Consider the following 12,721-nt stretch of genomic DNA (forward strand, 5'->3'; position numbering starts at 1 on the left):
GGCAGCACCTCCCAGCTGGCAAATCCTGCAGGGCAGCCAGCACACGCATTGCTACCTCTGCTTACCTCACCTTGCTCTTCCTTAGCACCAGGCAGGTTGATGGACAAGGGGTACATTAGCACCTCAAATGAAATAGTTCAGAGCACTGTCTCTTGTACTGGTGAAGCACCGGATACACACCAGTCCAGCAGTTTTAAAGCTATTGCAGAACTCACTGAGGTATGATGAAAATATTGAAGAGCGTTACTGAAGGCATCTGTGTTACTGAAAGCACTCACAGAAGGAGAGCAGGTTTTGGCAAGATGACTTTCCAAACTATGACAATGGAGGAAGTCCAATACCTTAAAAAACAGGCCTCTTTTTTCTTTTCCTATAAAGTGCTTTTGAATATTTTTTTAAAAATTGTCTTCAAATGCTTTTATAACAAAATACACAATGAAGGTTTACATTTGTTTGAAGGCCACTCCAAAATAGACAGGTCTGTGGTTTTCCAGGGCTCCAGAAGCACCTCAGGTGGCACTTGTTTGGTGCAGGTTCACAGAAGGGCTGCTGCTCTGGGCAGGGAGAATTGCAAAGGTGTGGCACCCAAAACAGCACCCCAACCCTGTGGTTCAGGGCTGCTCTGTCCTCACAAGAGCATCTCTGTAGCAGACTCCTCCAGCAGCAAAGGAGCAAAGTAAGACACCTCTGCTCCAAATACTATTTTGCTATTGGGAAACTGCCAGGGTTTTAAGCCTTCCAACACCTGGCTGATCATTTGCTGGTTTAGTGATAGAGCAGCAGCTGGAGATCAAGCTAGACAATCACTCTCCAGAACCAGAGAGATGCACCAGAATAGCTTACAGGTGCCTTTGCACTGTACATCACATCTTATTATATACACAGGAACAGAAATAGAGCACTGGTAAGAATGCACATGTTTCTATGTAGGTCTGTGTGTGGGCATGTGCCCACATGCACACATATCTATAATACACATTTATACATGCCTGGGAATTGATGCCATTTAGCACATTTTCCCCACTTCTCTTGCCTTTGGCAGAGAACACACCACTGCTAAACCAGTAGGTGCCCAGTGCAGTATTACCATTAAAGAGCAGAACAATTTATCTTCAATGGAAATGTACTGCTTAAATTACAGGTTTAAATCCATATGCAAAAAACTTAGTCAGAACCAAGATTCATAATGCACAGCACTTGCACAGTGTAATAAAATAGACAAAGGTTGCTACTTAGCAGAAAGTGCCTTTTAAATTAAAGGACCAGAGCTCCCCTAATGTAAGCCCTTCCTGAAACAGGTGTTATTCTGAATATATTGTAAATAATCCTCTGTAAGTGCAGTTTTAAGACATGAAGCATTAGCACCTTGGTTTGAAGCAAATTAAATGTTGTTAGGGGATATCTACAAAACAGTTCATAAAGAGAAAGAGTTTATGGTCGTACCGGGCTCCAAGGACCAGCACTCCAGGCAGCATCTCTAGGACAGTCCTGCACATTGCACTGCTCTCTGTCTGGTGGCTTGTCAAGGATTTCACAGCTCAGATCTGTGAACCTTTCTCCATTAGGGCGCTGGCACACCACCAGCCGTGTCCTTGTCCCTGCTCCACATGGCTTTGTGCACTGCAAGTCAGCAAAGGACAGAGCAATCACCATTGGGACAGCCAAAATACTGCTCACTTTCTGCCCAGCAGCAGCACCCCAAAAAAACAATGGTAGTTTCTGTTCCCAACTAACCCACTCCAGCCAAATCCCTCTCGTGAGCCTCAGATGGACCTTCAGCTGCCTCAGCTTCTCTCCCCCTAAAGCTGCTCATGCTGCTCCACTATGATATTGCCCGACTCAATGTGTAATGGAGGTTTACATCTACAATTGCTCATCTCAAATTAATTTTCAAAAGGAAGTAGTGCTTTTATTAAAATAAGGCCTTCAGTTAAACTAGAGTTCTCTTAAAAAAAAATCTTCAGTTTTGTAAAACTTGAATTTTGCTTGGAAAGAAAGTTTTCCCATGACAAATGGAAATGAAAACACCACCCAACAATTGCTTGCGTTCACTCATTTATCAGAGGCTGCCCTTCAAGTTCCAACCCTTCTAATAAATGTCACCACAATACCCCTCTCTTCTCCCAAATTTTAAGCCACCTGCTAATGAAAGTCTTGCCCTGGGCAGGGAGCCCAGATGGATGGTGCACTCACCTCTCCCCAGTTGCCATAGGCCCACTGAGGGCAGGGGCCAGATTCACACGATCTCTGCTCCATGGGTTTGCTTTTCTCATCGCAGTTATTTGCAGTGTATCCATTTTCATCCTGGCACACCACGACTCGCCGCTGGAACCCCCCCGCACATGTGCTAGAGCACTGGAAGACACAATTGCCCACAGCTTCATTGAGTCCAGGAATAGGTTTGCATTCCCAGCTCCTTCCCAGTGCCTTGCACCGTGGGAATGCACTGCTAGAAGTTTAATACATCTAACAGGCATTATGAAACTTCAAAACCCGGCTATTGCTAATAGCAGTGCAATGACTTAGGTGCTGACTAAGCAAGGAAAACACCAGCCTAGTTTTAAGCAGGTGAGTAATCCCTTCTGCAGTGTCTGACATCCCATTTGTGCTAAATTCTCTTCAGAGACTTCCATATGTCTATGATAAAGCATTGCATACTGTTTGCAGTGAGACGAGCCAGCATCGAGGCTCTGCTGTGCTTTGGCAACAACCCTGCACAGCTGTAAATGCCCCAGGAGACAGCCAAGAAGCAGAGGTCGGCCTTTGCCTCATGGAAAATGATGCTGTCAGCTTTCTGCCTAGACTGTCTTGGAGATAAAAGGTATGAGAGGCTGACAAGTGATGCCTGAGCCCTCCTTCAACACTTGCTTGTGTGAGCAGAGAGTAGAAAGTGGGGAGAAAGGTCCCTCTCTCTTTTCCCTTTGTGCTGACTTTAAGAAAACATGGATTAGCTTGGGAAAGAAACAAAACCCAACAAAACCCAGGAATAAGAGAATCAGGGCACTTACAGCACCCCAGGGGCCAATCCTCCACTGATTGCCTCCTGGTATATGTGCACGGTTTCGGTTTGGGCTGCCCCCAGGGTGCGGCTTGAGGCGATGATCCGGATAGAGGAAAGGAGGGATGGGCCTGCCGTAGTCATGGCTGTTTGGATGACAAGGAGACATGGAGCAGTCTTGCTCGGTGGCAGGGAGGTCGTCTGGGTCACACTCGCTCCTATCCACCAGCTGGTCACTGTAATTGATGCAGATCACTTGTCGCGTTGCCTTACCTTGACCACAAGTCACCGAGCACTGCATTACAGTGGGAAAAGGAGACACGGTCACATTTCCAGTTTTGTAAACCAGCTCTTGCTAATAATGAACAGCAGAAAACCCAAATAACCTCACTTATATAAGGGCAAGTGCGACAGATTAATGAAGCACATTTCCAGCAATGAGGTCTCTTGCAAGAGACAGCGTGATGCTTACAGAGCTCCACTCCAAGGCCTTCCACTGCCCGCACGGTGTCACGGTGCACATTTCTGTGGCTGATGGCTTTGGAAGGTGGAAACAAGCTGACTCATCGGCCACAGAGCCCTGGTCATCCCGGCAGCTGACGTATCTCATCCGGGTTCCCTTCCCACATGTAGCAGAGCACTAGGGAAGAGCAAAGAGCACTCCACTAGGAAGTTGCCTGACATACATTGCAAGGACTTTGCAATGAAGAGTTGGGCACATGCACTTAAAAACATCACATTGTCTACTGTAAAATAATCCTGAAAGTATTCTGATGTGTGCTTACCGGTGTCCAGGATCCAAATCTCCACTGTGTCCTGTGAATGCCTGATATGGCTCTCTGGGCTTCAGGACTGTTTGGATGGGAAGGGCATACAGCTATTTCACAGTCCTGTACAGGAAATACACAGGGGAAAAGCAAGATATAAAGAATTTGCAGATGTTTTGATTAAACCACCTCCTCTTCAATGTAATTATGAAGAACACACAACATCTTGAAAGTCTGTGACCTGCACACGTTGTGCAGGCAGCTTCCTCCCTACATCCCCTTGGTGAATCAGCAAAACTCAGCATCAGTATCCTGGGGCCTTCATATGCAGAACCCTATGTGGACTTTTGACTTACTAGGAACTCTACAATAGGGATCCCCATAACCATGTGCCATCTCCATGCATCAAAACCAGATGTTTTTGAGGCAAAAGATGAAAGTTCATTAAGGGTTCTGGCATGAACACGCATCTGCAAAACAGCAACTTTATCTCCCTTCCTTCATTGTGAGACCTGCAGCCCACACAATAAAGGTTATGCTGCTGATTGCAGCTTTGATTCCCTGCAGCCCACCAGATCACTTATATCCATGTGCTGATCTCCACCACACACCAAGCAATGTGAGGTTTTGGGGACAGACGTGTCATTCTGCTCAGTCTTTGTACAGTGCCTCACAGGAGGGCTCTGGTCCTGTCTGGACCTCCCAGGAGGTCTGGTGCCAGAAATTATGAACATCCATGACTTTACTCCATTGAGTAGTCCTTTCCAAAAAGGAAATTAAGGGTGATTGTCCCTATGAGGGGGAGAGCATATTCTGACAAATGGCAAACCCAATTTCTGTTTTGCTGTGATTTCACATAATTATGCTGGAGGCATGCATGCCAAATGATGGCTGATGACAGGTGGGTTTGTTACCCCTTGCCTGTAGTGCAGGTCTCCATACATGAGAAAAACAGCTCTTTCCCAAATGTTGTGGCCTTGGTTAAACTCTGTGAATTCATGCACACTGAAGCTGCACAGGGCATGAGCACTACAATTCTCCTAGATGACAGATAGATGGTAATGTTCTGTTTTATTCAGCTCATCCAGACACCTTGGACATATCCTCTGCTTGAAATGGGAATTTACATGTTTGCTTCCAAGTACACAGCATGGAAAGCCTCTTCAGCAAATTTGCAAAGGGTGTGCAACATTCCTCAATTTATCTGGCCATGGAGGACATGTCTGGAACTGCAGCTGTCACAAACATTACATTGTCACACACAGCAGACAAGAAACTATGGCCAAACCATGATTTGTGGTAAGAAGCAACAGCAACAGTCTTGCTGCAGACTGCAGCCAGGCATCCACGACTCCATGCAAGCCAAAGGAGGTGACTGCTGTGTCAAAACCTGAACCTCTGAGGCCAGTAAATATGTCTGAACCTTGAGGCCTCTTGTTGTTATCCCAGATTCATCCACTGCACATTTTTTACTCCATGAGCTCTTAAGAGTCCAGCTTTAGTGCTGCACCTGAACACACCCTCACATCCCATTGCATGACTAGAGCTCCATGGATATAAACCATAAGCAAAGGTAATTAATCTTCACCCACAAAGTCCTGATACCCTCACAGGTTGCCTGTTGCCTTTCTGGCAATCTGGTGCTTCAGAGTGTTCAGTGAACCACATGGAGAGGATCTGGATGGGAACTCCCTGAACACAGTTTATCCATCCCATTTCTACCATGCAGGGTGCTGTGCTGCATCTTTCCAACAACCATAAGCAGCCCAAGGTACTGCTCTGCAGGCCAAAGCTTTGTGCAGCAAGATGTCCCCTGAACCTGTAGCCTGGAAGCCTCTATACACACAGTGGGAAGAGATGGAGACAAGAGAGCAGGATTTACCTGGGTATCTGTAGGTCTGGTTGCAGCATTACACTCATTATCATCCACCACTGACACGTAGGTGCCCACAACACACTTCACTGCTCTCATCTGGTAGCCTTGGCCACAAGTCACAGTGCACTGGGAGAAGACAGGTGGGAGAAAAGAGCACTGGGTCTGAGTAGGTGCTTTGGTTAGAAAGTATTAATTATCCCAGCCTCTGTTTAGGCGCATAGAAAGAGCAGCAAAAATGAAAGACAGTTTCCCTTCTGGTTTCTCTCCACCTCATGCATTTCAGCTTTAAATTAGGTCAAAGTTTTAACTCGCTGCAGCCACCAGTGCCTTGCACGCTTCACTTGTTTCCTTAGGAAGGAAGGTGAAACACTGAAATGATTTACTTTGCTGCACACATTAGAATCAGAGTCTGGTAGAACCTGTATGATATCCTTCTTTAAAACTGGTTGCTCAGCCTCATGGTAGCACGAGCAGCTAATGAATAATTTTACTGATGGGAAATATGTCTGACTGGGACAACTCGTCTGGGTTTGTTGCTGTTTTTTAAGTCAAGAGCTAACAGCTTTGTGAAAAAGCAGATGCCAGAACACTCTGGGAGGAATAAGTAACTTGTATTTTAACAGAAAAAAACCCCTCACTAACCCAGAAACTGGAAAACATTAAAAGCAACAACAGTTATTCAATGTGAGAAGCTTTTCTGTGAAAATTAGGGCATGTATTTATGTGTCTAAATATGGATTTAGGAGAGTAACCTTGGAAACCCCTTTTTTTAAAAAAATCATGGCCAATTCAGTATGACAGAGATTAAATTTAGCACAAAGGGCAGGTACTGTTATTGCTGCCTATCCACTGAACCCAAGCAAACAGAGGGCTGCTTTGGTGTGCACATCAATTAACACAGTTATGCTGCTGAATTTGGATGAAAGGGCAGTGCCCAGCCCCAGCCACCCTTATCCACGTCCCCCCAGCCAGGAGCCCTGTGGGGCTGTGTGGTACCTGTCCCCACGGCCCCACTTGCCACGAGGCACACTCCTGCTGCTGGCACATCTGCACCGACTCCGGCTTCGTCTTGGGGTCACAAAACCTGTCGTTCAATCGATCTTCTCCAAACTGGCACCACGTCTGGCGGTGCTTGTGCCCTTTTCCACAGGTGACCAAACACTGTGAGGAGAAAAGTGCAAGCTCAGGTGCTGCTGGGGATGCACTGCCAGCTCAGCACCTGCCCTGGAACTGGAAAATAAACCTGGAGATCTACAGCAACCACTGCTTAAAAAAATCCTGGTGCTGAAGTGCAGCTCTTTAGCTAACATCAGCATGTCCTGGAAGACAGGGGAGTGTCTTGTCAAGAAGAAGATTGCTCTCAGGAGCTGGTCTAGAGAAGGGGCTGGATCATGGAGAGCACAGGCTAGAATCCTTCAGCATGAGCAAAGTGAGACCACAAAGGCTCTTGACTTCCAGCAGCTGTGAGACACAAGGCAAAGGCACAGCACTGCCCTGTGGTGTTTTAGCTGTGCACAACAGGGTGTTTCTAAAAAACTTGTTCTGAGTGTGCATTTTAAGGGTCTTGGCTTCTGCAGGCTGTGAGCACTTCTTCCACTGCCCTGGCGTGGCTTGGACTGCCACCAGCTCGAATCAGAAGATTTCTACCACGTCTGGTAGAAAACAATCCCTGTTCCCATTTAATTGCTTGCATTATGCCCTAAAAGAATATGACTCACAGAAACAAGAAAATTTGGCAACAATGATGATGAACACCCTTTGAAGACTGCTCTCCAGGACCCCCAGCTCTGCTGCAGAGACAAACCTATCAAGATAGTTTTGTTGCATTGCAAAAAACACCACCAGCAGTGGAAGCAGTAATAAACAGCAGAAAGAGACTGAGCAAAACATCAGCAGGGTGCAATCCTGCCCTCCAGTGACAGCCAGAGCTGCCAGGGCTCTTGAGGACAATCTCAAGGGAAAATGAGGGCAGAAGGTATTTTTCTTCCCAAATGCACCGCAGAACTACAGAAAAACTGGGGACAAATTACTGCAGGATTGCAGAAATATTAACTCCCTGTGGCTTTGCAGGGAGGAAAGTGGCCACTTGACCAGTGGTAACAAGGCCAATGACTTTGCTGCCTGTCTGAAGCCTCCCTGTGCACAGGCTTGTCACCTTCAGCAGGAGGCACAAATAGACTGTGACAGACCAGCAGGGATGGAGACACCTCTTTGCAGACACCAGCCCCTGAGGGTGGAGGACTGGCGGGGTGAGCCCAGCCTGGTGACCAGCACCCACCTCGGACCAGTCGCCGGTTTTCCACTGCGGGCACGAGAAGTCACTGCATCGCTGCACCGTCAGCTTCTCCTGCTGGCTGCACTTGCTGTCGTCCAGCACGTCGTTGTAGGTGTTCACACACATGGCTCGCCGCCGCCGCGTGCCCCCGCCGCAGCTCTTGGAGCACTGCAAAGGACATACATCCAGTCAGTATTTCCTGCCACTCCACTGCTATTGCCTCCTCACTCTTTGCGTCACTGTGGAGTGACTGCAGGAAACCTCCAGAACAATAATTTATACTTTAAGTAACAGGCTTTTACTTTTTGTGTTCCTTTAAAAAGCTAATCTTGCTAAGCTTAATAAAATGTCGTGGCAATGTGTTTCTCAAATTTATTTAAGAATATAACCCCATTATTACTTTTACAAGTGTTGCCTTTCAGATCTCCTAAACAGCTGCTGCTTGTTCTCATTTTAAGAGAGATTAACTTTCTCTGACCAGCCCCCCTTTATGTGCCCTCCCTGGAAAACCCCAGGCTCGTCAATCTCTTGGTGCCTGCATTCAGGAATTTTCTTGTTCATGCAAAAGCTAAGATGTGTAAAGTTAACAAATTTCCAAAGTCCTCTGATGACGGCAACATTTACTCCCCAGATCCTGGCAGTGGTGTTGGCCTTGCTGGCAGAAGACAGCTAGCAGAGCTTCATGTAATGAAGATGGATACTTAAAGTATAGATTAATTGCAGTAGAAGGTAAGGAGTACCAGGCTGATTCAGACTAGAATGTTCTCCAGAAGAAGCAAAGAAAGCAGAACCACTGTGGCCATATTTTACATATACTCTGTTAGTAACCTAAACAGCCCAATGTACTCCTGTGCAAAGAGCAGCATTCGCCGTGCCACAGCACATCCCTTACCTCAGTCCAGGCCGAGTACCGCCATCCTCCCACGTTACAGTCCCCAGTGCACTTCTCCCTCGTGCTGGGCTTGGCCTGGCTGTTGCAGAAGCGGTCGTCCACCTTCTCTATCTTGCCCTCCAGCCGGCTGTACTTGGAGCAGTAGATCTCCAGGGTGCGGTAGCCCAGCCCGCACTGCGCCGTGCACTCGCTCTTCCTCGCGATGTGCCACCTGCGCCGAGGACAGCAAACATCAGGGCTCTGCAGGGAACGTGCTCAAGGGGCTTTGACAGAAATAAGGGATACATGCTCTTGAACAGGAAGTTTTGGCTCTGTGTCACACTTCCCAGTGCTTTGGGACTTACAATTAACCTGGCATTGCTGCTTGAAGGGAAGGAACTGTCAGAAGGTCTTTCTTAAGCAAAAGAAAGACAGCAAAGCCACACTGTAATCCTGTGGGACCAGCCAAGGTGGCAAGGGGAGTTCATAGCCAAGCAAGGAACAGTGCTTTGAAAGCTTTCCATCCCATGTTCTCCTGCACTTGCCACCTCGACATCTAAAAACTGGAAAATACAGCATCAGAAAATGATCTACATGGGCTGGAGAGGTGTTCCACAATAAAGGACACCCACAAAACAGTTTCAGCTCTCCAAAGGACAAGCAAATGACTTGCTACAAGATACTCAAGCCCTAGCTCTGTCAGCAGGGATTAGAGGTGTTTTCTCTTGACAGATTTCCACCCTCCTGCCTCCTCTGTGAGATGGACAACAAGGATGGTGCTGGAGGCCCCCAAGGACCCACCTGGGGATACACTCCTCCTTCACACCAGCCCAGCTCTGGAAAGAGATACTGGACATGAGGCCTGATCCAGGGAGGTGCTGGAGACCCTGAAGCCAACAGAAGCCCATTGCCCCTCACCCCTGGCAGGGGTGGCTTCTGTGGAAGGAGGCACTGACATCCTCTAGGGGTCCTGGACATCCTCCGGCTGCTGCCTGTGCCTGCACAGGGAGCACAGAGCCCCACTCCCAAGCCAAGAGAGCAAACTCTATCACAGCCCAGAGAAGAATAAGATCAAGGGGATTTGGAATCAATAGCTCCTGACTGGTGGGAGCCTCACATCCTTGCATGCTTTTCAGACTCCTGCTTTGCCCTTCTCAAGTTTCCAACCTGTTGCAATGGCAACAGCTGTTACCGCGACAACCCGGCCCCGCACAGCCCCTGCACAGCCCCGGTTTAACAGCGCTGGAGAAACCCCTCGGGAAACTCGGCCGTCTGAATTGCTTCACCAGCGGACGCTTAATGCCACCACATTTAAGCCCCAGGAAGGAAAACAGATTGCTTTTTAAAGGAAAATGGGTTGTGATGATTTAGACTGTGCTCCATCAATTCCAGCTTGCCAAGAATTGTCTGGGGACAGCCCCAAACCCATTCTACACTTAAGCCTATTCTTTGCTTTAAATAAACAGCGATAAATCCAAGTCTTAGCTATGTTTTTCCCTCTTTGCAGGCTGTATGTAGAATGGTGCTGAGCATTTCTGATCCAGACAGATGCAAATTTCAGGCTCTGTACTGCACAGGGAGATTTTTCAACATTAGAGAATTTTTGTCATAGTTAGCTCTAATTGAATCCAGCAAGAGAAATGTAAAAACCTTGAAAAGTGCTTTTCAAAACACCACTGGTAGATGACAATCCCTCTTGGTTGACAAAGAGGCAACTACCAGTCCTTTTCTTTTTCAAAATCTAATACAGGCTGGTGAGAAAAGGAATTAGGGTGAGAAGCAAAAGGAAAGAGGAGTAAATAATAAGTACACAATGTTATTTATATACATGGCTGAGCACAGTGCACCTTAATTCACATTCTGTGTTACAAGGCTCAGTGCTGGGGTCGGGCTGGGGAATTCGATCGCATCTCTGGTCTGACACTGTGAGCTGATCTGACTCTCTCTTACACACAGGCTTCCTTTTTCGTTCTCCTGCAGAGAGAAAACCAGCACTTGGTTTGAGTCATGCAGCAAAGTGATCAGTTCAGTTATTTCTCTTACAGCTTTCACAGTAGTATTTCAGAGATGTTTAGGTGTGCTTTTCTACCTCTGTCAGAAACAGGGAGGGGGTTTAAGACTAAGCAGAGCAGGAGGAGTTTATTGCACATGGGATGGACACAGGCAGAGAGCTGCAGTACCCCCATAAGGATGGGCTCTGAGTATTTAGCAGGGTGGCCAGCCTTAGGAAATGCCTCATTTTCTGTGCTTCAGCTTCCTTACCTGCAAACCAGGTTGTGAGGCTCACCTGGCTGGGAGGGGTTGTAAGGTGCCCTGCTCTGAAACCCAGAAGCACCTTGTAGGATGTTACCCTCCACTGCAGACCAGGGAAACAATCGTACCCACAGGATAAGAATCTCAAAGAAATCAAACAGAGAGGGATCTGACAGCAGTGCCCAGACCCCAAATGAATCCAGGACAAAACTATGCTTCCCAAGCACCCACCTTGGCAGAGCTTACTGCAGGGCTGCCATGGGCCATGCTCATTCCAGTAAAACTGCTGAGGTTTGTCCTCAATAGGGATATTGAATGTGTAACGAACGTCAGGATTGTACAAATTGCCCACTGATAAAACCTGGGAGGAAGAAAAATGAAGCAGAGTAAACCAACAGATATCATTCCCCACTGTTGGGGATGCTGGGCAGACGTGCCCATACACACAACATATACTTCACCTGAAGTGTTATTTCTTGCTCAATCCGATCTGTAGAATTAATCCTTTCAACAGTATTATCGGAGCCACTGTATTCGATCACAGCATTCCCAACTTTGATTTCCCTTTTAAACATACTGACGACAAAGTCTCCATTTAATATAAAGTCTCCTTGACTGTTAGATAAGGCTGCATAGGTGCAAAAAACAAGAACTAAAGAGGCAGAATTAACTCATACATACATTACAATGTGGGTCATGTGCTCTCAGTGCTCCTTTCTCTGGGGGGGTGGGGAGAAAAGCCCACTGGCACTCTCAGACAGTAAGGATGTAAAGTGAGCAGCAGAGCTCTTGCAGACATTCTGCCTTCTCCTTTTTCCACTGGAAAGCCTCCTAAAAATGAAGGCTGCATTCCTGAAGTTGTTGCTAAACAGTTCATCTATAACCAAATGCAGAGGTATCCAAAAGGCATTCTGGGCTGGCTGCTGCAAGGAGCACACATAGGCTGTATCCCCACATATACCACAAAAATAATCCTGTCCAAACTTTCTATGAGCTGTGTGGATAGGTATCCTCCCTGGTGTTTCCAGGTGTGTTCTTAAGGTAAATGTATGCACCCTAATTACCTAAACATAATTTTCTAGTATATAATTACAGGGAGTTTGGTCAGTATCTCCCCCTTTGTCTCCCTTTCCCTCCTCCCCCCATACTTTTTATTATTCCAAATCTTAAGGTATGTGAGAGCACTGGCGGCTTAAAGCCTAAATGCTTTATAAAAGGAACAGTTTCCTGAAAACAGCAGTCTGCTGCACAACTTCACACTAATGCGATTATGTAGCTAATTTCCTAAGTTAGTTTCCCCACCATTTCACCCATCACAGCTATGTTACTAAAAAGCCCCTGTACTGAAAAAGCTAAACACCAAAACACCAAAGGGAAGGTTTTTCCATCAAATCAGGAGAGATAATGAAGCAAAACACTGCTTAGTAGCAAAAAGACATAGATGGAGAAAACCTCACAAAGCAGAGGCTACACTCAACCAAGTTTCACACTTCAGAGGTTTTAATGTCATTAGGCAGTAGTAAAACTCATTAAAGGATTACTTCTCTTTTACTATATCTCCTATAACAGTAGGTACATCTTGGACTTGATGACAACATCAAATTCCTCCTAAATTGTTAAGCAACTACAAGGTTCACAGTAACTGAGGGCCCAAGATTTCACACTCAGTGAGCTGCAAAGT

At 46.7% G+C, this 12,721-nt stretch overlaps 1 protein-coding gene across 2 annotated transcripts in view; it reads right to left on the reverse strand.

Moving 5' to 3' along the window:
* The window catches only part of ADAMTS9 (ADAM metallopeptidase with thrombospondin type 1 motif 9), a 79,230-nt gene that overhangs the window by 33,176 nt on the left and 33,333 nt on the right, over positions 1-12,721 (reverse strand). For both annotated transcript variants that reach the window (XR_010368666.1, XM_064432930.1), the window contains exons 17-28: positions 11,502-11,668; positions 11,272-11,401; positions 10,635-10,761; positions 8,809-9,019; positions 7,920-8,084; positions 6,638-6,802; positions 5,648-5,767; positions 3,784-3,888; positions 3,471-3,638; positions 3,009-3,293; positions 2,194-2,355; positions 1,444-1,620 (exon numbers count right to left, since the gene is read on the reverse strand). Coding sequence is in view for 1 of the 2 variants with exons in the window: in XM_064432930.1 (XP_064289000.1) it covers positions 1,444-1,620; positions 2,194-2,355; positions 3,009-3,293; positions 3,471-3,638; positions 3,784-3,888; positions 5,648-5,767; positions 6,638-6,802; positions 7,920-8,084; positions 8,809-9,019; positions 10,635-10,761; positions 11,272-11,401; positions 11,502-11,668 (1,982 nt within the window). In the remaining variant the exon portion in view is untranslated. The remainder of the gene's footprint in view (positions 1-1,443; positions 1,621-2,193; positions 2,356-3,008; positions 3,294-3,470; positions 3,639-3,783; positions 3,889-5,647; positions 5,768-6,637; positions 6,803-7,919; positions 8,085-8,808; positions 9,020-10,634; positions 10,762-11,271; positions 11,402-11,501; positions 11,669-12,721) is intronic.

The sequence above is a fragment of the Passer domesticus genome, chromosome 9 (assembly GCF_036417665.1).
Source record: "Passer domesticus isolate bPasDom1 chromosome 9, bPasDom1.hap1, whole genome shotgun sequence".
NCBI lineage: Eukaryota > Metazoa > Chordata > Aves > Passeriformes > Passeridae > Passer > Passer domesticus.